We start from the raw sequence: 21,759 nt of genomic DNA, 5'->3' as shown, positions 1-21,759 counted from the left end.
TATACGGGCTTCGTTTGAAGGTATCGTAATGATATTATAAAAAACCAAAAAATGGTGCATTTTTTTCCTTAATTTAAGGATCTACTGCATTTTATGGTACAACTATAAGTACACAACAACATAGATGCACAATACCTCTTGAGTGAACTAGTTCATTTAGTTCTAATTTTGCCAAATTAGAACAACATCCAGTTGTGTCATGAATCTAGTTTATGTCTTAATGCTGGGCACAAGGGTTACAGGCCTATAGTTTGTGTATGTTTTGTAACTAATTTTCTGGTTTGACTTTAAAAAAAGGTGAGTTTATCAAAACTCCATTCAGTTTCAGTGGGATGTATAGGTACTGAGCAAAAGCCAAGCTGCTTGAGTCTTGTGTTTCATAGGTGTGTTAGTCTGGTATGGTGAATGATTCCCTTTCAAGTGTATCCCCTTAATATTAATCTACCTCTTGTGCAAGGAATATGGAAGGAGTGGAAAGGCTATGATGCTCGAAAAGCTAACACTTCTCTAAATGCAGTGTTCCTATGTGCAAAGCCCCCACTCTTCCCAGAGCTAACAAGTTGCAGCTTTTTCCAAGCTGGCTAGGGATAAGCTTGCATGTCTCCTGTTACACTGAAGAAAATGAAAGCCTGTCTACCATTGTTCCCAGTGCCTATCCATTTGCAGGACTTTCCTGTCAGAGCTGGCACAGGAGAGGAGGGGTTTGCAGGTATGCAGCTGGGAGGCACGATGTGCACGCTTGTGCTTGGGGCACTGGCTGGTCCCACACACCCAGGAGCACAGGCTGGACTGTGTTAGTCTTCCTAAGGACATGGACTGGTTGAACAGCCCTGAGCTTCCTCCAGCCTTTCACTGCTTCAGAATCTTTCAGCCTGTTCTTGCCATCCAAGCCCTGAAGTGTAGCTACTTGTTCCCATCATGTCTGCCTGTTTGCCCACTCTATCCCTCTGTGGGGAGCTAAATAGGATAGAATTTTCTGTCAGCTTCACAATATATCAGTCCTGATGATGGAGATTTGGGGAAGATTTTAGAGTCAAAGCAGCAGTTCAGGAGCCAATCAAAATAATTATGCTGCCAATTGTTTCTAAAGACTCAACAGTAAACCAAGTTTCAAGCCTGCTCGACAACTACTCTGTTGGAGACAGCTGTTTTACATGACCCGTTAGTAACATTTCTTACAGGGAACCAAAAGGAAAGTGAGGAACTGCCAGTCGAAGCTTTTCATGCTAATCTCATTTTTGTCTTTGAGGTTTAAAACATTCACAAGGACTGAAAGCTGATATTTATGAATAGAGCTGGGGGCTGGGGAAGGTTGCTTAAACAGCTCCTAGCCTATCACCAGCATCTCCAGCTGTACTCCACCAGCTCCACAGAGATTCAGTACTCTGATGTTTTATGAATAATCACCTCCATATATTTCAACATTGTTCCTTCTAAAACACATTCTTGTCTTTTACTTTTTTTATAGACTTTTTTTACAGAAATGAACTCTTTTCCTTGTTTTCCAAGAAGTGCTTATGCAATTCAGTCACAGAAAATGTTGTTGAACTTGAAAGAACATCACTTTCTGTTAAATCTTTGTTAATTTGTATGCCCGTGTTCTGTTCTGCCTGGAGTACCATAAATCCTACTGATTTTTACGGGGTCCAGTGGGTGTAGAATTGTGCCAGGTGCTGTATAGATAAAGCAAGCTCAAAGGTGTAACCAAGGATTTGACCTGTGTAATGCAATAGAAGAAAAGCTGTACTGTGCAATATATAATAATAAAAGCACAATATGTCTCTTGGCAGCAGCAGAACTTAAAGATCAGCACCTTTGATCTAATACCACCAAGGTCCCATAAGCCTCAAACATAGTGACCATTCCAGAGGTGCCTACAGAAAACCACTCTGTAGTTATTGTTGTCTCAGATAACTTTCTCAAATTTTGATGGGTAGAAACACATTAAAGCCTTGCAATGCAGCCTAGAACTGTTTCTTTTTTTCCCCCTCTTTCAGCTGATTTTCTAGACAACATGCCTTTGCGAAGTTCTGGCAAGCTGAGCATGGAGACCAGAAAAGATGGTGAGAGTACGGCACCTGCCCCTCCGCAGAAGAAGCTGTCCTGTCAGTGCCACCACCACTGCCCTGAGGACTCAGTCAACAGCACCTGCAGGTTTGTGGGATATGCATTTGGTGATGAAACATGGGAAAACCTATTTGTGGTAGCTCAGCGATCTCAAGTTGGGTGTCGCAGTTTTTGTTTAAGCAGAAATATGTAAATATGTTGTTATACATTGTGTCTAAAAATCAGAGGTAATTTTTACCTAGATATCAGCTACGTATTTATATTTTTATTTTAAGCTATATAGGTATTTATTATTTTAGATAATACTTGTATTAATACATTGCATATGAAATATTCTGAAGGCAGAACTTTGTTTTTAAAGGTGCATGCAGTTAATGAGAGAAGACTTGATAGAGATATATGAAAATGTCAGTAAATGCTTATAAATTTATAATTACTCTTAATAGAACACCATTTATAAGCACCCTGATCTTTGTGTGCATCTTTGCACTACCTGAGCTATTTTCTGTAGATCCTCAAGGCTTTGGGCTTTTTTTTCTTGTTTCCATACTAAAAGGAAAACAATCTTTACCTTGATGTGAAACATTGTGTATTTTCTTATACTAGCTATAGTCTTATGGGTTTTTTTGGGGGCTTGGAGTACTTCAGATCTCACATTTGGGTTGGATTCTGCTTCCTTGAGTCCTTTTGCCTCCCTTGGGGAGAAGCATATCCAGATGTGTACAGGCTTCTTGAAGGTTCAGCATTGGTCTTGTTGCAGTGTCAGCTGTTTTGTTGCACTGACAATGGCTGAAGCAAGCAGAGGTGACTGAGGGTACCTATGGTGGGACCAAGTTGCTGTTCCCCTACCCAAAAACATCTCTTGCAAGACACATAAAATTGCTGGTGAATGAAGGTACTGGTCAAAAACCTCCGTCTTGGCTTAAGATGCAGGTTACAGTTTGCTTTAGCTGCAGCAAAGTTGGGCTGAGCTCTTCATGTTCCATATGAGGAATTTAAACTTTTCTGATTATTTAGAGCAAGTATGATTCTGGAGATACACACTATCAGCCATAGCCTGGTGGACCTGTGGGAATCAGAGAAGCATCAAAGCAGGGCACAGGTATGAGCCCAGCTGGAGATGCCAGTTCTGTATACGGTGCTGTTTAAGGTGAGATAGTCAAACATCGTGTCAGCTCTTCAAGGCAGAGTATTAAAAAGATAAATGGGGAAAGCCTGAGGTTGCTGAAGATATTGATCGCTTTGTTGGATTTTTGAGTGTTCTTTTGTAGCCTGACAATTCTTCTCAGCCTGCTGTTTCATACTGAAGTGTATCAAAGTTTTGGTGGCAGCTATAAATACCATTTCCCCTTTCTATCCTCTTCCTACAAACCCGTGCTCTAGCCAGGAGTTAGACTTAACTGCTCTCACATGACAGTCAGTTTAAAAAGCTGTAAAAGCCCACTCTGATATCAATTTGCAGATCCCCTGCAGCGTGAATCAGCTGTTTCCTTTTCCTGCCCAGCAAGAGCCACGGCTTTCATATGTGCTGTCTCTCACACACAAGAACAGGGAAGTTGCAGATGACTTTTAAATCCATGAATTGGGAAGCACAAAGGGATCAATGTTAAAGAGCCAACTGAACAAGGCTGGGTAGGCCTGCTGTTGCACGTTGCTTTGTAGGCGTCATTGGCATTAATTATTTTTCATGTTACCAGGAACTATGAGTAATGTTCTATGAAAATGGATCTGTGCATGTTCCCTTACTGCAGTGCTATAAAGAAATTCTCTTTAGAGGTTGACACCCCCTCATGATGTCAAATGTCAAACTTTTTTTTTAGGTGATGCCCATGGATGGGCAGTTAAGTGGTAATAAAACATAAAATTGTAACCCCTTTTGTCTTCATAATCTTTGAAGATTTCAGATTTCAGTGATGTCACTTTAGTGACAAAATTATTTTTTCCAATTTAGACATCAAAATAATAATTGAAACTGGAATTTACCTATCAAGTATTGTCACTTTTCTGTCCCGAAATACGGGAACAGTGAGGAGACTTACAGTAGATCAACTCCTCGTTCTCCTGTGCATCACCTGAGCAGTACCCACCTTGCCACTTGCCCAGTGAGAAACAGCATAAGTGAAAAATTGCTGAGGAGAGAGTTTGGAATAATATAAAACAACCAAAAAAAATTTAATTTAAATACCCTTCCTTCATGGCTTGTCAGCATATTGGTGTCACCTGTTCATGATGGTGATCATTGCTATGGGTCCTACTGCCTTGGTTTGAGAGCTGCAGTGAGGTATGAAGGACCCAACACCCCTTGTTTTCCCTACGTCATCTTAACTGTTAATCTGTAATTGTTTCTTTCTTAAAGTCCTTTCTGCATAGCTGGAATTATGCATCAGAAGTGAAATGTGATGTTACAGAGAGAAGAAGGTCCTAAGTCTACTGTTGGGAAAGAGTAGTTATTAGGTGTCTGGTTAGCTGGCTGGATTGAGACCAGGTTTCAAAAGATCTGAGCACAACCAATCAGATTAGCAGCTATTATTCGCTTCCCCTGTGTTTTGGAATCATCCTACTAGTCAGGCAGTAACTTTCATATTTCATCCTAGCCTGAATGACTGTTGGCACAGTTTTAAAGCACTCGGGAATCATCACTGAACCTCACTATAAAGAAAGTTGCCCCATTTTGATGTTGAAGCAGTATTGATTGCAGTGTTTGACTGAAGAATAAATTGACTGCTTCAGATTAAAAGTTACTGAATTAATTATCCTCTTGCCTCAGATTTAGCCAATAAAAGCCTTTTGCATTTGATATTAAAAAAAAAATTAAAATCAAACCTCTCATCGGCTCTATCTGTTTGGACCTGCAGAGTTTGAGCCTGCAAGCCTGACAGGAATGAGCCAGTGTGTGCTGGGGCACCCAAGGACATGGCAAAGCCAGGGAAATTATTGAGTACATCCATAGGCAAGGCTTGTGCTCTGGAGAGCCACTGCCCCTACCAGGGTTCTTACCAAAGCAGTGAAGCCTTTTGTGAACAAGGACCTCTGAAAGTTCAATGGAAAAGTGTTTCCAACTGTGTTTAAATTAAAACTTTCGGAGTTGAACAGCTAGTACTATTGCAATCATCATTTGAAATTTCTCATAAAAAGCAGTCTGTCATCTCAAATGAAGATTTTTATCTGCTACCGCAGGTATTCATCTGCGAAAGGATAGATCCTGTCCATAGTACCAGTAGTCTGAATGTTTATATAAAAATGAGGACATCTGGTGGCCATTTACAATCCTTTCCGTAACTGTATTTTAGAAATTTAAAAGTCAATTTTTAACCACATCTGTATCAAATCCTCTAACAGCCTGCTGTGTTCCTATACAGAATTTCCCTTTCTTTATACTTCTGCAGCTGAAGTCCAGTATTACTTTAGGGAGCCAAAGATAACACTGCAGCTTAAAAGGCAGATTGTTTTCTATCTCAACAGAAAACCAGCAGCTCTTGTTAGAGCGTGCATTCTGTGAGCACACATTTTGGAAGATCCATTAAAGGGCCAGCTCATCAAGGGAGGATTCATGTCAAGGTGTAGCAAAAGGGGAAGCCAGGCCAGGAGCTGAGGCTGATGCTAGGGCTGGCCAAATCCTCACACACCAGGACCCCGTTTCCTCAAGGGTATCTGAACACAGCAGGCAGAGACAGCTTCCTCAATGGCCCTTCACATGGCTGGTAGTGATCTGGAGACAGGCACTCCTGTAGCACTGCTCAGACCTCAGCTTACATGGAGCCCCTGGGCAGGGGATCTGTATAGGGGGAAAAGGGGATCCCAGGTGGGGCCACTCTGGGCAGTTGAAGAGTATTAGTGCACTCAGGGCCCTGACAATTAAATCTTTGGAGAAGACTCATAATCCTCTGCTTGTAAAGGGTGTGTTAAACTGCAGCATGTTGAAACCTTATTCTTCTTTCTGAACATCTGTGTGTTCCATAAAAGACTTTTGGTAAAGAAGGTCAAAGCTGCTTTGAACACAACCAGGACCTTGTTTTACTGCTCCATTTCAAGTTTTGTGTGTACAAAGTGAATGCATGGACAGTTGTGTCTAATCATAATTAATTGCATATTTTAAAATGTAGTGTTACATTTAATTGGCTTTGACTGTAATGGGATTGCAGTAAAGGCAGAGGCTGATGAGGTGTCTTGTCACACTCTATTTTCGTGCACAAATAAATGCTGACGGTTTTAAAGATTGGGATGGTTAGGTTCAAGTTCTTATGTGTTGACTATTGGATTGTATTTCTGCCCAATAGTGTCTCGAGGTATTTTTGAGGTGTTTGAGTGATAAGGAGAAGTGACTAATATAATAATTGAGTTGCTTTTTCAGAGTTACCAGAGGTGATAATTCACTTGAGTGATGTTATTTTCATTCTCCTTTTTCTCCAGATGATGTGATCGAATCTTCTTTGTAATTTGGTATGTAAAAAAATGACTTTGACAGTGACCAACGTACTGAATTCAGGCAACTTTTCTTTTAAGCCACTACTTTTTAGGGAAAACTTGAACATTTTCTGGTATAGGAGCTATGGTAAGGTCTTACATGTTAGCCCTTCAATTTTTTAATGTTTATTTTTTAATGTAGTCCTTTATGCAGGGCTGTACCAGAGGTGTTTAACTTGCCTTTGGTGACTAAACCAAAAAACTAAAGGTCAACAGAGACAAAATCTTGCAAACTCTAGTCTTTTTTTGTGCCGTGTTCCAGGGCCTTATGTGTCATTGGTGGCTCAGCAGCTGATTTCACCTCAAGTGAAACTGGAGTGTAACTCAAAGTCCCTGTCCCACACTTTTCAAGTGTGCCCTGGAAGTTCTTTGATTTTAGTTTTGCTCATGTGTTGCTTGCACATTAGGTATTTAATATAATAGATAGTCATGGAAGTCCAGCCTCTCTGTACTGAGACCTGTTGCATTACTCTCAGTTTTTTATTGTGTGGGAGTACTTTGGTGTTACTGTGCAGAAAGTACTGGAATAACTAAAACTTCTCTTGCATATTAAATTTTAGTTATACAAAAACAACAATAAAAAAAATCCAAACCAGAAAATGTTAAGTCTGTCCTAGCATTAAAGAAGAACAACATCATACAAGTTCAACTGCAGTGTAATCTTAAGGTCAAGTAAAAGAAAACATAGGGTCTGTGTTTAAATTTTGGAGACAAAAGAAAGGAGTAAAAGAGAAAGAAAAGAGGAAGATGAGTATCTTTACACTGGCTGTTTTCTTCTTGATAGTTCTTACATCTACTGAGATGGATTTGGCACATAAGTGAAAGGTGCTAGAGAGCCCTGGTGAAAATGCAGAGGTGCTCATGCTTGGTGTTTTTGCCGTGCCCCAAGCTGTACCATCAGGTCTCTAGACCTGTCAAATCTCATATACTCTGCATCAAACCTGGACAGTTTCTAGGGCTCTGCCTCACAGATTGGCATAATGACTTGTTTCCTGTGGTGTGACCCTACATGTCAGGAATAACTGTTTGATATTCTTTGTGATTTAGTAAAACAGTGCAAGACACATTTAGTGATATCTCAGTCCTGGGAGAATACTATGGGCAGGTAATATAGAGAAAATATTGATTGATATGCCTGTAAATAATAATATGAAAATGTAATAAGTGATATCCCAACTCCACTAGGATGTGTTGGGTACCCTTGTTCCTCTCTGTGTGTTGGGTCATCACTGAGCACCCAGAAGGTTCCATACACAGCAGAGCATGCATGGTAGGATCAGCATCACCATCTTGGAGAGTAGTGTGGCCAGAAACTGTGGTCCGCTGTGAGCCACCTTCTTTGCTTTGTAACACCTGTAAGTCTCTCTTTGCCTTCAGGGTAGTTGTGCAAAATCTGAGGGTGCATCTGGCTCAACAACTGTGTAGTGCTCTTCTCACTTCGTTTCATGTTACTTCCCTGGTGTACAGCAGCTAACTATATTGTGTTTTCTGAAAAATGACCCTGTATTGAACACATTTACAATGACTTTTTATTTTATGGATGGTGTCCAAAGACAGCGTTTTGCTAAATTTGGCCTTCATCATCCTTCTTAAGTGAAGGACAAAATATGTGAATTAGATGCAATTTGGGAGTCGGCCAATCTTCAAATTATATTATTTTGGCCAGTTTTTACAGAAGAATATGAATTCTCAATTTCTGTACATGATACAATCTAACATTTTTTATCATTTTAAAAATAATGCAGAAACTTGTTATTAAAAGATGCTGTTGCTCTTTCTGATATAAAAATGAGGAATATAAAGAGCAGTGGACCAAAGTAATAATACTCATATGAACTCTTTTGAAAATAAAATTAAAGATAAGGGATCTTTTCATCGAGTCACTTAAACTGTCTATCTGTGATAGGCACCGCACGAGGGAAAGACATTGCTTTTCACAGTTATATATTGCCATTCCTGGCTGTGTCACACACGCATAGAGCCGGATGGGAAATCTTCAGCAGTCAAGTTTTGGTAGCTGAGGAATCACATCTTCTGTGAGAAATGGCTTCTGGCCAGTGAGGACATCTGTGTGAACAGATGCAAAGCTGTTGGCCTTGGTTTCCGTCTTCTGACATTTAGTAAAGGTCTGAATTAAGATCATTGATTTCTTTGTGGTAATCTGTAATTGTAGCACTACCTTCTATATCAGTGTCTGTCAGTGTTTCCACTATTAACTCCCTCTATTTTCCTGGCATTTGACTTGGCTGTAAAAATTCACTCTTGGCAAATATGTGACATAGCAAATCTGTGCTTATTAGGGAACACATCCAAAATGTATTTAATCACTCTCCTGCACCATACTCTAATAAGGTGATGCTTTAGTGGAGGAGGTTAGTGGATGTGTAACCTAATGTATTCAGCAACATCACATAGAGTTTCGTCTTGACACACCATTTGCAGAATCAAATTATGCAGAATTTAAATTGCAGAGTTTAAGAAAATAATAGTTATCTACTACAAATTTTTGCTAGCAAGGGGAGAATAGGATTTTCATACTGCTTTGTATGTATAGGTGATGTACAGTTGTTTCTATTTGTGCGGTGACCAAAATAAACATAAACTTTGAGATGATGCAGAGTCATCTGACTTGTTTCTGACTTGCTGTATTTGTAAGAACAGTTTCATTTCTACCATAGGCAGATATGAGGTAGGGTAATCAATAAAACAACAGGGCTATGTGCTCTGACAGGAGAAAAGGTCAGGGATGGGAGTGGGGAAGCAGTTAGGAGAGACTTCTTTCTTTACAGAGAAGTCACTTCTCCTTATCACCCAAACACCTCAGAAATTTTCAAAAAGAATGAGTTCTTATATTGCGTGAAAACTTTTGGGTTTGTTTTTTTTTTCTAAGACATAGAAACAAGTAGTGTTTATTCTCCTCAGCATTGCTGTTTCTCTCACCTTTCCTTCATTATTTTAAGATTGTCTGTAAAGAGCATGATCTATCCTTATTGTTGGACATTTACAGCTTTTTTTGTTTTGCTCTATCCGATCTAATTTTGGTTTTCTTTTTCAATTTGGAGTAAAATATTAAGAGGGTCTAAAGTACTCGAGGAGCCTGACTTTAATTTTCAGAAATGAGCTAAGAATCAGAGTCCCATGACAAGTCGGAAAAATAGAATTAAAACTGCTGACTTTTCTGTTTCCCTTATTCCCTTTTGCAAACAATTTGACTTTTCCTTCCCTTGCTTTTCTTTGATGAACTGAGAGTTAGGGTTTGTTTTTTTTTTTTTGCTGGGAACTGTTAGCAGTGGAGTTCATTTTTGTGTTTCACTTGATTGCAATGTATTCTTTGGTTGCTCTGTCCCCTGGGTTAAACTTACTCCTTACTTTGAATCAAAGCCACCATGCAAACAAATAAAATCTAATCCAATATAATATGCTACTATACTGGATTCCTTACAGTCTCTCTTGGCAATCCTCTTGTTCCTATCTTTTAAGCTTAAGCAACGAAATCAAGGTGGTGGTTGCCCAGAAGGGTTACTGTCTCCTTTGCCTTACTTGTATGCACAATGTCAAAGAAGGGTAGAAGTCATCGCTCGCTTCCCCGAGAAAGTAATTTGTAATGTGCAGTGGGTTACTTTTCAAATCCAGAAGTCAATAACCCATGATAGATTATTATTTGAAGTAATAAGCTTACTGTGGCTAGACCCTGCACCACTAATATAAAAATATGCCCCAGCAAATGTTTGACATGATCCTATGCAGCATCTCTCTGTCATGTAGCTAATACTTACAAATTGTGTTTATCTCCTAAATGTGTAACTGTGCCTCTTCATTGCCTTTGCTCTTGTTGCTCTGTTAGACTCTCAAGTAAGGAGCAAATCATCTGAAATTTTGCCGTGTTTAAGTTTTCTAATCCCTTTTTCTTTGTATTTCCTTGGTTTAACTGAGTTTCTCTTCTGAAAAATACTCATTGCACATAATAACCAGTGTTGTTTTCCTGGGGAAATAACAGAATATTTTCTTTTTATGTGACTTAAATGTCTCGTATTAAAGAGGTTTTTTCTTAATTTTTGGATCTTCTTCCTGCAAATCAGTCAATTTTTGTTTCTTACACATTACGTATCTCCCTCAGAGTGCTGAGAAATAAACGTACAGCGGTCTCAATAAAATGCAGCCACCCTTTCCGTGCTCTCCTCCCCCTCTTTCCATAGCATTCAGGCATTTGACCTTCATCAAGGAAGGACATTTATCACCAGCACCATCTAGCCATCTGTTAGTATACTTGTCCTCCCTGGTGCATGTTCTTGTAAACGGAAGCATTATGGATCACTTTAGGGTTATAGCCCAAGTAAACAATTATGAAGGGTGTTGATGATAACTCAAGAACATACACAAGAGTGTTGCAGTTCATAATATGGTTAAAACAGGCATCACAAATCACTCTTAATAATATTTTTACATTTAGTATCTCAAAAATGTTTCTTCCTTTAGGTCTTTCTCATGATGTAAATATCCATGCGTTCTTCCCAACACACTAGGCAGACCTTCTGTAACTTGGAGGTTGCATCTGTACAGGTCTCCAGAGTCTTGACAAAATTAACCATAGGCAAAGAATTGAGATGTTTATTAGTGGGGTTTGTAGCTGTGAAATGTTGGAAAGGTAAGTGAGTCTACTCCAAGGTAAAGCCTCCTCTGTGTGTGCAAGAGCTGATCCACAGCAGCCTTAGTGTGTTGATTTGTTAATGGCAAATTTGCCTTGCAGGGAGCAAAGTTTAAGACAATATTGAGCAGCTCATTTTTCACTTCAGTGCCTTCTTCTGATTCATTCTTTCCAATCCTCAGCACTGATGGCTACTGCTTCACTATAATAGAAGAAGATGAGTCTGGTGGACATTTAGTCACCAAGGGATGTCTTGGATTAGAGGGCTCAGACTTCCAGTGCCGGGTAAGTAAGTATTTCCTGCCAGAGTGTTGCTTGAATTTTTGATAGCTTTCAATTAAAATGCAGTCAACAGATGTTACTGTGTCCATGTTTTTCAGTTCTGTTCATTTGACAGATAGTTGATCTGCATCGATTGCAGAGGGGAGTGCATGATGATACTATAGCTGCTCCTAACATCAACTTATGCTTTTAGTTTCAGCACTGCTGTTACTAGTAACACTCCTACGCAGAGGAGGTTTGTATTTAAAGAAATGCAGTCTTAACTCCTAAAGTCTCCATGGTAGCTAAAGTTAGTTAGATATCATTTGATAGACTGCAGGAACTTTTATGTCTTACATGCAGTTATTACACTTTGGTTTTGGATTTTTGGTGCCAGAAATTCCCTTCAAGTACAGTGATCACCTGATGGAAAACTATCTGCAGGAATGGACGGGGTATGGGCAACGGAGCAAGGTGCCTCTAAAGTGTTTGCCTTTCCTCATGTTAACCTTAAATGGTTTCATATGAGTACAGGAATGATCTAATCATTAAACCCATGGACGGTATTTTACCCAGCTTCCCATGGGACCAAAATCAGCAGTTAAATTAGTCCACACAGCAGTTCCTGTATTATTCTGGCTAAACTGTTTTGGATACTCACATTTACTCATTTTTGCAATGTACGTCTAACAGATGTGTGTGACTTTCAGTTCTGACTCACACCATTAGGGTCATTCACTCCCTTCTGCAGCACTAGGGCACCAACAGACATAAGTTAGGAATGAGTTAATCTCTTAATTATCTAGATGAAATATTGCTGGATACATTGGGTGGCAGACTTACTCCACACATCCTAGAAATCTGTAGCACATTGCAGTCCAGCTAATAAGCACCTCTTTCTCTCAGGTGCCAGAATGACTATATGTTTACAACACAGTGAATTGCTTTCTATCAAATTGTTTGTTTCAGGACACTCCTATTCCACACCAAAGAAGATCTATTGAATGTTGTACAGGCCAAGATTACTGTAACAAACACCTTCACCCTACACTGCCACCACTGAAGAATCGAGGTAAGGAGAAGTAAGGGGAACAAAATCCAGTCCTAAACTGATCTTTTCCTGCTGTTTCTCTTTGTACCTTAGGAAGAAACAGAGTCAAAACTGAAGCAGCTCTGTCCAAATTCCCATGATTAGAGATATAAATGGCATTAAATAGTATCGCTGCATTCCTGTAGTCGTGTGCGGAGCAGTGTCTTGGCCCAGAATTGCTGATACTTGCTCTTACTCCCATGGCACACGTGCAGCAAACACCAGGTGCTTTTAGAGTTGCATGATTTTGTCCTAGCACAGACCTGCTAGCTATCAGTGATCATCCCAAAGACATGGGATGATCCTTTCCCACAATGTTAGTCATGGCAGAGGATGCCTCTGGCTATGTGTTTTTTTAGCCTGATAATCAAATTGAATTCTCTCTCTAGTCCCTGCAACATGCATTACTGTCTTTCATAACTCTACACCTATCTAGGACCAGGTCTGCACTGGTTAATTGGTCAGTTCAAGTTGACTGTAGTCCATTAAGCTTTTCTTCTTTAAAAGACCTGGTAATCCAGCACTGGGACAATAACAAGTCACTAAACTGCATTTTCTACATGAAGAATGTAGCTGAAAACAGAATGTAGGGTAAGAACTCATGCACTGTTTGTTGTGGGGTTTTTTAATTTGTTATTTGAGAGCAGATGGGGATGCATTAGTAAATGCTAGGGAAAGGTTTTAGCATTTTTGTGTGTTTGTTTAAACATCGCTTTCTGAAAGTTTGCAAAGCTACTTTTGTCTGGATGTTGCAGAATACATCCTGTAGAAATATATTCCTAAGTAAGTGTAAATTCACCCATGATAAACTCTTGGCATTGGCGGGAATTGGTGCTCAGCACTGAGTCAGTTCAGAGTTGCAGAAGAATTTATAATCACGGCGTTCTGTGTTGAAAATCCAGATCAGTGTGCAGATGCACTCTTAGTTACACAAACAGCAGATACTTACACAGATGCATGCTCGAAGAAAGCCTTCACTCGTGTAAGCTGTTCCCTTCATGCCTGTGAAACTCTGCACAGATGGGCTGCAAAATCAAGCCTATGGAGAGTAGTATGTAAATACTTCACTGTTTACTAGCTAGCCATTAAGGCAGCGAAACCTCATAAAATTCTGACTTCCAACAGAAGAGTAATGTACTACTTTGTTGGTTTATTTCATTTTATAAAGTTATTTGGACTGAGAGAGAAGCTCCAAAAAGAAGTCAATATTTGTTCACACTTAGTCTTTCATTAAATATCAATTTGGAAAACACTGCCATGATTTTTTCTTACTGCTGAGTTTATTCTACATTAAAACTACTTAAAAATACTGAACCAGTGCCTAACACTAGACATCCACCTTTTTAAGATTTTAGTTTTTTGGCAGTGCTCTCTGCTGCTTATACAGAAAGCAATAAAACAAGCTTTTGGTAGTAGCAGAAGTTGTTCAGACTGGTGTTGGGTTTGTTCTTTGTGTATATGGGGTAAATAAAGTATCACTTGGGCACCATAGTGGCAGACCCTTTAAATAGCAGAGAGAATATTTATTACAAGAAAAATATCAGGGAGTTGGAGCAGAGTTCTAGCTGTTCTATGTTGCAAAGTTACCTATTTTAGCATGACAAACAAAAGGCGATGTACTCACTCAAAATATTCTGAAGATTTTTGTTTGAAAGAAGCCCTCACAATACCGGTATCCTGACAGTGTATTGCCAAAATACATTTCAAGAGGTGCTCCATTAAATGTGGCTGAACAGGGCTGAAGTCAGCACCTTTATTAAAGCCTTAAGTAAATATATCATTCTTGGTGCCAGGCCTGTTTTAATTTGTTGCTGCTGTATCCTAATATGAAACCTCAGGAAAAAAAAAAAAAAGCTAGTTAGAAGTGTAGATCCTCACTGCAACTAGGCACAAATACTGTGTATAAATACATGCTACTGCCAGTGTCCAGTACTATGACTGTGATCATTGTATCTACTGGAAACATTTAGATTAGGCTGTGATTGTCTGAGTACTGTTAGAATTGTATATCAAATTTAACATAAACTGTAAGTACAAAGAAAGAAAGAAAAATGAACTATAAAAAGCTTATAGGAACAACTTTTTGGCCTTCAGGATTCCATATGTATGCTCCTTAGAATTAAAAAACAAACAGAAATTTGGCTTCTGATGAACTCATCTCCAAGGTGTCATCTCATGGGAAACAAAATCTAGGGAGAGCATGCAGCTGCAGGTCAGAGGTTGCTGAACTGCAAATTGACCTATGCACCAAGGTAACAATCTACAAAGCCGAGTGACTTGTATTCTCAGAGTGCTTTTCCAGACCTGGCATGTGCTGGACAGTGAGGTTTATGCCACACCCATCCTCCCACACCCCCCTAATCCCCCAGAAATGAAAGAGAGAGCTAGAAGAATTAACACTGGTCAAAGCAAGACTTGTTAAGCAAGATGGAAGAAACAACAGCCAAGGTTTTGAGCTCATCTTGGTACAGAACTAGCAGGATAAAATATCCCAGAGAAACCACTAAGTCCTTGTTCCAGATATACATCTGTCTTAATAAGGAAATGAAAATCATAATTGGGTCTAACACCTTTGCTTTAAACAATAAAAGATATTCCTGGAAATCCCAGCGAAAGCGCAGCCTGAGACCAGTCAAAAGGAGAAATATGTCTTTACTGATTTAGAGCCTATATAAGCAGAAGTGGTGGTGCCACCGTGTCTGGCTCCCTGCCTGTATAGCTAGTGATGAATGGGCAAGGGAATGATTGGAGGAATGATGGGGTTTGATGTGTGCACACAGTCTCCACGCCTCGGATTTCACTGCCGTTTTTACTTGGATAGCTGTAACATTGTGAACTGGAGGGACCTGGGGAGGGAAGAGAACCTCCTCTCCCTTTGATATGCTGACTTCTCCCTTGAACCTGCTGGGTGGCATTTTCAGTGCACTCCTCAGCATGGTCCCACGGATGGCGGTGAGGGAAATGAGTAGTGGAGGAGGGGAAAATCATGGGAGAATAACTGAGGCAACTTGGTGTCATCGAGCTCACCACTGACAGCAGCATGCAGCGCTGTTTTCATACTACATGAAAATATTAACATTCTGTTTGCTGGGCTTCGCCAGCCAATGTGTGTGAAGAGGCTTCCCAGAGTGTTTGTTTTGCACTCCCAACACAATGCTCCTGGTAATCTCTCACTGCTGCCTCCATGGAAGCTACTGCTTATTCTCATAACCCTGCCGCTTGGCACCTTGCAGTTACCAAGTAACATAACACTAAAAAGCACAGTGCTGGACTTCTTAAAGGACAGAGTTATCTTCAGCACGTAAACTGGCACTGGCTGGGACCCACCACAGTCTTCACCACAAAGCCCACAAGCCAGTCATTAAGCAGACTCACAGCTGAGCTGCCCCATCCCTCCACCTGGTCAAGGAGGTGCCAAAAATTGTTCAGGGAAAGGGAGGTTTGTCCTGCAGCTCTGTGGGCAACAGCGTGGGCTGGAGGAGAAGGAAAGAGTTGATCTCCAGCAGAACCAGTCTGGTTCAGTGCAGCAGAACAAACAGGCATTGCTGGTGTAAGGATGAGGGCATGCATTTAATTTTGTGTTGTCCACATGCCAGCAGGTTTATGAAGTCCTCAAGTGAGCAAGCAAATCAGATTCTGCCAAAATGCTTTAAAAATGCAGGAAGTGTTTGAAAGGTGAGACAATAGCTCACTTATCATCAGTATTGCCTCTCATAGTACGTAGCCAAATAAATATAAAGACATATGGAACTTATTCTCCCCTCCTGTGAGAGGCAGTTGCATGCCTGTGCTGTGCAGAGCGAACCACTATGAAAGCTGTGTCAGCTGACACTGCTGGCATGGGGGACATCACCCACTGCAAGAGTGCAAGCGCACTGGTGCTGCTGCATTCTGCATCAGCTGCTCCCAGCAAGGAGATCGGGACACGTTCCTTTATGTCTTGCATGCTTTCCTTACACTTGCTTCATATAATTGCATTTGGGTACCAAAAGAATTGCGCAGCGTTGGAGCCTGAAGGTCATCTGAGAGAGTTAAACAGCACTTCCAAATGCCTTCTGGCCTCTAGGAAAACCAAGACTGCATTTATTTGCTTTTCTGAATGCAGAAGCCCATTAGAAACACTGAGCACAAGGTTTGGATCACTTTAACATTTACCAGATTTAGAGATTTCAGCATCTTTATCTTCCCTCTCCAAATGTATATACTCACGCACGCACAGACAGCATGAACAAGTTCACGTGCAACACTTTGTGCTTGTATAAATGCACAGATTTCCGTGGCTTTACTGTCTAGCATACACAAGTATGAGAGAGATCTGAACTGCTCCCTCTGCATCTGTTGTCAGCTTTCATTACTGCTAAGCGTAAAACCCCAGCTTCCATCCTGCCCTACTCTAAGAAGTAGGAAAACCCTTGCTGTGGACAAATATCCAGGTTTCTCCCAGTATAAAATGCCACTATATGGTCTCTCTGCTCTGTTTATCTTCTCTTTAGCTGATGGGCTGCGGCATCTTAAACTGTTACAAACCACACAATTTAGAGGGAAATAGTGGCTGACACAGGCTGCTTACAAAGCGCGAACTGGAGCCCTCAGCCCTGCCGAGCAGCCATTGCCTTCACGAGAGAGGTCTGGATTCCCTGGTGGGCTCTCGGTTTCGACTCACAGCCCACTTGGAGTGGCAGGCCAGGGATAAATCTGCTGTGGCAGGGAGAATGATGGGCTCGAGTGTTTTCCTGATAGACAGGGTGTCAGTGTCCCCTTTCAAAGGCATCAGCCGTGTCTTGAATGTTTACATTGTTAATGCTCCCAGAGCAGATAATGGCAGGTTAAAACACGGCCAGTGTGATCAAAAGGTGAGTTGGTAGGTAATCTCTATTTGTAATGGAACGAGGAAGGAAAGAAATAGTTTGGGAGCGAAAAAAGAAGGAGAAACTGGATCTTTAAAATAAGAGAGTCTGACAGTAAACTAAGAGTCCCTTAGGAATTTCCTCGTCTCATTACCCTTGTAAATCTGAAACATAATAACATTGTTCCAGGACTAAGGATAGATTTCTTGCATTCTATGATGTGTCAGGCATTAGAGTGAAGGATACAAGACAGCAAGGCTGGAAGAGCCTCAGAAAACATGGTCCTCGTTTGCGTTATACCAGATAGCAACTTTGGAAGGGTGGCATGTAGATACATGCTGAAATACTGGAAGTTTGAGAGTTTGGGTAGTAGGAGAGGTTAAAACATCGTATTGCTAGGTTTCTTTGTTTTTTAGCAGAGAAACATGAATGAAGGTCAGACTTGGTTGCCTGAGCTAAGAATACAAATTTGGAGATCAGTGTTGTACTTTAAAGGGAAATGTGAGTTTCCCATGCCCAGATTGACTAAAATGTTTTAATAGTTTTAATGGAACAGCATTATCTACAAGTTACTTGACATGTTTCATTTTCAGAGTGCTTTACAGAATAGCTGCTGAAAGAACAATTTTGCCCACAAACATAGGAAGGACTTGCTGGCACACAGGGCTGGCTGCCGTAAAGTGAATGGAGGAGAAAATTCCTGTTCAGCTGTTTAAAACAGGATCCAAGAGAAGGATTATTCTGCAATGAGGGAAATATACTTTCAAGACATCTTGTGGCCTGCCTTCTTGAGGGTTGAATGACCTGCTGTGTCTTTCCTTCTAGGATAAATGAAGTTCTGTTGTGGGGTTTTTCTGTTCATTTGGTTGGATTTTGTTTGGTTGTGGTTTTTTTCTTTGTTTGTTTGTTTGTTTGTTTTAATATTAACTACTCAATAGTATGCTGCTTAATATGACTGTTTTAAGATAGAGGCAGTAATTTTTGCATGCCCTCAGGTTAATTCACAGAGTTACAGGTCTTGATTGATTTTTCATTCAGACCCAAAAGGGAATTGCAAATTAGGGCAATGTTTTGCCTGAGTGAGGGCTGAAAAATCAAATAGGCTTTTGGAGGTGCCAATTCTACCCTGGTCAGTGAAGATCAAAGAGGAAGCACACAAAATGCCTTGGGAATCCAGGGGTGTCTTGCACAGGACTTCATTAGGAAAGAATGGAAATGATCTTGTGCTCAGTGCACTTTTTAAGGATGTGTCTTTTGAGATTGACTTCGTACCACCTCCCTTTCTGAGTTTTCTACCTTTCTTGTTTTTAACCTCAGACTTTGCTGAAGCAAACATCCACCATAAGGCCCTGCTGATCTCAGTGACTGTTTGCAGTATACTTCTGGTGCTTATCATCATATTCTGCTACTTCAGGTAAATAAGGGATAATTTGGCACTTAGTTAATGTTCCTCCCAACTTTTATCTTTTTATAGATTTAGGAATTTGAAAAAAAAAAAAGAAGTGGACCTTAAGGAAAAGAAATAAGAAACTGTAATTTTTATAGTGAGAAAAAATGGGTATTTTATTCATGCTAGTCACAGGTGTATCTATGTGATGTATTTCATATACAGTTTTTTGCCCAACATCTTATAAAGTCATTCAGGTTGAGGCACAGATTATTCTCTACTGAGTTTAAGAAGGCCAAATCACAAATTTTATATATGTTAAATAAACCTAAGACTTCTAAATGTGTTTATGTGGTGAAGAAGTGACCATAAAAAAAAAGGACAATACAGGAATGTAAGTAAATGTGTCTAGAGTGTTATCATAATATACATAGTTTTAATAATTTGTCACATTTTTTAAACAGTCCCAGATTCCATGGCTTTACCTCCTCTGGCTCTTAAAAGTCCACTGCAAACAGTAAAATAAAACTGATTATTTATTTGGTCTGGGTTTTAGTCATATTCAAGTTTCTGAAAGGAAAGCATTTGATTGTTTACCCCAGATTGCATGGTCTTTGAGTGTTACACTTTAAAAGTTTTTATGCTGAAAACAGTTACTAAAAATAAAATAGAAAATTTTGGCCAGTGAGTCCAGCATATTCCTCAGGGAAGCAGAGAAAACTGTTAGTCTATAAATGAAGGAAATATGAAGGACGATGTGCATTATTCATTGCACGTGTGTTCATTGTGTTCAAAACTAATTTTGTTCTCATGTAAAACGTCAGGTACAAACGCCAAGAGACGAGGCACCACTACAGCATTGGGCTGGAGCAGGACGAGACCTACATTCCCCCTGGAGAGTCCCTGAAGGATTTGATCGAGCAGTCCCAGAGCTCAGGGAGCGGCTCTGGGCTCCCTCTCCTGGTAAGGAAGCAATACTATTTCAATGCAAGTTTCAAAGGCAAAAATGAGTAGAAGGAGACGAGGCACAAGAAATTATTTTTAAAAGGCCTCATCTGTTGTTTTAGTGTTTTGTTGGGTTTTTTTTCTCTCTCCCAGAAATGACAAGGATTTAAGCTGGAGAACAGCTGCTTTAGAAGCAGGAGACTTTTTTTCATAAAGATTAAGCCGAAAAAAGCTCAGGGTTATTTTCCTACCTCACCTCATTTCTTATTGTAGATACCATAGGATCAGTACAAGCTAAGGGAGACTCTGGGGACATTTATTCCAGTGGTCTGTCTGAAGAGTTTGCTGAATTACAGTTTGGTCTCTACCTTTTTGTGCGTTTTTTCCCCTAATTCCCTTTCCAACGAGCTTTGCTTTTCAAGGGACTGCACCCAAGCCATAGATACGAAGTTCTCTGTTCAAAATAATGAAGTTACAAAAAGCTGGCTTGTCTAAATTTTCATCTGCAGTAGCTGAACACATTTAGCTAAATGCCAGAAAAATAGGAGGAGTTGGTAATTGGATTGATTCTATTTGGGGAGAGGAAAGGAAAGGCCATGTAACTTTACCTGACTGCTTACAGAGCTCAAGTAACAAAATATACAGATTTAAAAAGAAATTAAAAAAATCAGCCCCACTAAGTGTAAGTAATTCACATGAACACATCGTTCAGCATACTTATGAAATCAGTTCATCCAACAATTTTGATTAACCTATTTGTTTTAGAAATCCTAATTGGTTTATGATACAACAAAGGACTAAATTCCTTAAACTAAAATAAATTGCTCATAGGAAATCATTTGACCAGTTCTAGCAAGAGGAAACTAGGTTAAGGTCCTTCACATAGTATTCTGCCGCCTGAAAACCCATAACAGAAATGTGTTTTTCATTTTCTTAATGTAATTTAATAAGGAACTTTTCATCATTAAGTATTGTAATTCCATGTACTTTATGATGCCATTACATATATTTACACAAATTAAGTTATTTGATATAACTACATTATTGTTCAGGATGCATTTTTAAAATGGGCAAAATAGAAAGCAACAATGCTAAAATGACATTACAAAATGTTACAGCAAAATTCCAATGTAATATAACTGTTGTTCAATCACTATATGAGAGTATAAAAGAGAACAAATCAATTTTAAAAATTACAGCTAATCTCTATTCTTGGTTTTCACTGATCTTAATCAAAAATAATGGCTTTGAGGCTACCATCTTGTAAGCCTAATAATTCATTGCAGGGCTGGAAAAATGGAATTCTGTTTAAATGACAGAAGAAAGCTGGGACATTAGAAATGGCTTTGCATGAATGCCACTGTATGTTTTACTTCTTAAAATTGTCTATCATGAAAACCAGTAGGTTTTTTTACAAAATTAATGATGATAGACCTTACCTAGTAGGTTTTGAGTTCATCTTTGGACGTACATTCAGGTTGCAGTGGGATTGTGGCATTACCAAATGCTCAGCATTACCAAACTGGTGGTTTCCACTAAACCTCCCAGGCATAACCAAGGAAGCAAATGATTCTAAAAATCAAGTTTTGCCCATTTCTGTCAGCCAAGATTGCAAAACTATTTTAGATTACATGAAATACATATCATTTCGTAGGGATTCAGTTAGTGCACACTTGCTGCAATAAACTGCTTGAGATTTGTATCTGGGTGGTGGCAAAACTGAGTGAGAGAGCACAAATTTGAACTTGTCCAGATTTTGCCAGTTGATTGGACCAGATGAAAATCTCCTTGCATTGGAAATGATAAAATTATTTTCTTTCAAAGTCTTGTAAAATCCTACCAAACCAAAAATCATTAGCAGTGGATTGACTGGCAATGGTGTAACACAAGAGGGTGAATCTGCTGTTTTATTAGGGAGACGCCAAGTCAGCCATGAACACCAGTGTCCTGTGCTGCAGCATCTACTCGTGTTCTTATTTGTGAACTTTTAGAAATATATGATCTGCAGACATGTTCCAATCTGATGAGAATAGGAATTCCCATTTGTCCAAGA

At 39.7% G+C, this 21,759-nt stretch overlaps 1 protein-coding gene across 1 annotated transcript in view; it reads left to right on the top strand.

Annotated features, from left to right (window-relative positions):
* The first annotated feature begins 1,995 nt into the window (after positions 1–1,995).
* The window catches only part of BMPR1B (bone morphogenetic protein receptor type 1B), a 28,416-nt gene continuing 8,652 nt past the window's right edge, over positions 1,996–21,759 (top strand). The window contains exons 1-5 of the mRNA XM_027898160.1: positions 1,996–2,154; positions 11,359–11,461; positions 12,407–12,509; positions 18,692–18,788; positions 19,586–19,724. Coding sequence (XP_027753961.1) covers positions 2,015–2,154; positions 11,359–11,461; positions 12,407–12,509; positions 18,692–18,788; positions 19,586–19,724 — 582 coding nt within the window. The 5' untranslated portion in view covers positions 1,996–2,014. The remainder of the gene's footprint in view (positions 2,155–11,358; positions 11,462–12,406; positions 12,510–18,691; positions 18,789–19,585; positions 19,725–21,759) is intronic.

The sequence above is a fragment of the Empidonax traillii genome, unplaced genomic scaffold, assembly GCF_003031625.1.
Source record: "Empidonax traillii isolate 1590-97213 ecotype Southwest subspecies unplaced genomic scaffold, ASM303162v1 scaffold581:size401988, whole genome shotgun sequence".
In the NCBI taxonomy this organism is placed as follows: domain Eukaryota; kingdom Metazoa; phylum Chordata; class Aves; order Passeriformes; family Tyrannidae; genus Empidonax; species Empidonax traillii.
Note: the sequence above shows the minus strand (reverse complement) of the source record. Positions and strands in the feature narration are given on the sequence as shown.